This window comes from Phytophthora parasitica, assembly GCF_000247585.1.
Source record: "Phytophthora parasitica INRA-310 unplaced genomic scaffold supercont2.19, whole genome shotgun sequence".
NCBI classification, from domain to species: domain Eukaryota; phylum Oomycota; class Peronosporomycetes; order Peronosporales; family Peronosporaceae; genus Phytophthora; species Phytophthora nicotianae.
In genome coordinates this window covers 963,231-965,864 of record NW_008649005.1, presented here as the reverse complement: position 1 = coordinate 965,864, position 2,634 = coordinate 963,231, and the positions used below count along the sequence as shown (strand labels likewise).

Here is a 2,634-nt window from a genome sequence, read left to right as displayed (position 1 = left end):
CATGCATAAAACTGTACAGTAGTCACTCTCGAACAGGAAGAACAGTTTCGATGACGGACACCAGGATCGATGCGTAATCTAATTTGTGTATACCGCAGGTACCGCAGCCATATATCGACGAGAGCATACAAATTCCAAGTGAGTGAAGGGAGGTATTATGTTTCGAGCCAGAATGCTCTGCATTTCTACACGTCCTATCCTAGTTGGAAACTCCTGGCGTAATATACACAGAAGCCGGTGGATGATCTTGAGTAATGACAGCTACCTATTTGGTGTTTGAAAAGTGCTTTGAATTTACCACTTCGCAATTTGCCAACCAGTCACTAACCTGGCACTAAGCTTCAGCTATGATGCGCCTGTACTCGGTCAGACTCCTAGTTGCTACTGCTCTTCTGGCAAACGTTGAACGGGCCGCGCCCTTTGATCTGACCATCGATGACTATCCGACTGTAGTCCGTTCCCTCGCTGACAACCAGAACGTTGTTACTCCTAAGAGGATACTGAGGCGTTTCGATGAGGCTGACGAAGAGAGACTCGTCGGGATTAGCAAAATGTCGGAGCTAACAACCCAGGTCAAGGACGGTGCGTCGAAACTCTTCGAAAAAGTGGTCAACATGAAGGCATTGGAGACTCAAGCGGCGAAGGCCATGAAACTTGGCCCTATTGATGACACCTTGACAAGTTCGAATCTCAAATATTTGGTCGACCAGGTCAAAGAGATGAACTCGAAGAGTAGGATAAAGAAGGTCTCAGTGATTGGAATACTCACCACCAAATACGGAGATGACGCTCTGGCGAAGGCGCTCTTGAAAGCCGAAAGGAATGCGGAATCCACGTCACTTTTTGCAAAAGAAATTCGAGAGTTGCGCGCGAAGCAACTAAAGATGTGGAAGAGTAGCAGTAAATCCGCTGACGATATTTTCAAGCAACTGAGATTTGGCGACGACATGTTCCCCATCAGTCAGAAGTTCGAGATTCTGGACGACTACATCAAATTCATCAAGCCTAAGGCATACGATCAAACCCTCCTACGCACCATAATTAAAGGGGTTAATGGTAACGAGAAGGTGGGGACGGTATTGTACGCCACAAGGACGGATCCTCGTACGGTCAAGAAGGTCAATGATTTCCAGCAATCTCTACTCAGAAAGTGGATGGGTGAAGGCTAAGTGCCTGCAAACGTATTTCAATGGCTGAAGCTATACGACGACGTGGATGACGCTTTTAGCGCCGATAACTTGAAAATGTTCACGAAGTACGTCGATGACTATAACGCGAAGAATCGCAACACCATAACGTCAGCGCTTGACATCTATTGAAACAGTTTTAATGGTCCTACTTTGGTGAAGAAGCTCGTATCGGCAACGGATGACCCTAACGCAAAAAGTATCGCGGAGAAATTATTGGGGTCTGTCGACAATGTGCTCACAACACTGAACATTAACAAGGATAAACTCAAAGCTATCTCTAGCGGGAAGTTGGACGCGTTGGAGCAGTTTATTAAGATGAAGGGCAGTGAAGACGATGTGATTGCGACGTTGACGAGTCTGTTTGGTGGACACAACAATCTTGCGAATATTTTGGATAAAGAAAAACGGATCGGAATGCTATCCCGCTGCAACAGAAACAATTTGCCGCGTTGGTAAAGAAAAATATCAACCCGGAGAACTTTATGTCCACTGTCTTCAAGACGAGTCCTCAGTGAGCTAAGAAGGAGCAAACAAAAATTGCGGAGAGATTTACGAAGTTCTATCAGAGTTTGGCAAGGGGTGATTGAGCGTAGCGATGGCACTCTGGTAAGTGAGCAAGTACCAAGGTTTACCATCTTACTAGTTCCTAGAAAGAATAACAAAGTACACGTAGTGAGTTGCACTACTGCGGATTCGTACTCAAGATGCAGATTACCGTCCCCATCGTCATATTTGCTACTCGGCATACCAGGAGACAATTCGGCAATGACGGCCACTTCACAAAATTAGCAAATACTCGAATCTCCATTACTACACTAGATGCCGGCGCGTGTCCGTGAATGGTGTTGATCAACGAGGATGATGGCGTTTCCAACTATTACTTCTAGACTAGAAATTTTAGTATTGCGTTTTACATACTGTTTGGCACTTCGATATTAGTTCAAACGACTTCTTATAAATCGTGCTCGAGTAAGATTTACTAGTAGTACTACATTGAGGATCATTAAGACACACAACGAACTGTTAGGCGCAGCACGTTCATTGTATTTAACGCGTTCACCTGGGGCTTAGACGATGGTTAAAAGAGGACGCGGAGAAGGCTGTTTTTTTTTTGCGTGATATGACAATTTTACCGCTTGGAATAAACGAAAAGTGGAAGGGAGAGGCAGATAAGGTTGACCTAGACGGCGCCTAGAGCCGTCAGATCGCAGCGGAGTCTCACGCTCGGCCTAACCGGCCTGTGGCACGCCCAATTGTGGGCACGTCGGCCGCGACTACAGGTACGTACGAACAAGCCCAGCTGTAATAGCCCGACGTGCTGCCCTGCAGCTCCTCGACACATACACGCGTGGGCGCTCGGCCAGAACGACGGACGAAGTCGTTCAACGACAGACGCTCTGCGATCGATACTTGACTCTGCAAGTTACTACTCCCGCTGAGTATC

The 2,634-nt window shown here is 46.7% G+C and overlaps 2 protein-coding genes across 2 annotated transcripts; both read left to right on the top strand.

Annotated features, from left to right (window-relative positions):
• Positions 1-347: 347 nt before the first annotated feature.
• PPTG_10475 (hypothetical protein) lies at positions 348-1,169 on the top strand (the record flags this gene model as incomplete). The annotated part of the gene is made up of 1 exon (XM_008905164.1): positions 348-1,169. One exon carries the CDS (start codon positions 348-350, stop codon positions 1,167-1,169), a length of 822 nt encoding a protein of 273 aa, XP_008903412.1.
• Positions 1,170-1,244: 75 nt separating this feature from the next.
• On the top strand, positions 1,245-1,646 carry PPTG_10474 (hypothetical protein; the record flags this gene model as incomplete). The annotated part of the gene is made up of 2 exons (XM_008905163.1): positions 1,245-1,297; positions 1,325-1,646. 2 exons carry the CDS (start codon positions 1,245-1,247, stop codon positions 1,644-1,646), a joined length of 375 nt encoding a protein of 124 aa, XP_008903411.1.
• Between the last annotated feature and the right edge of the window lie 988 nt (positions 1,647-2,634).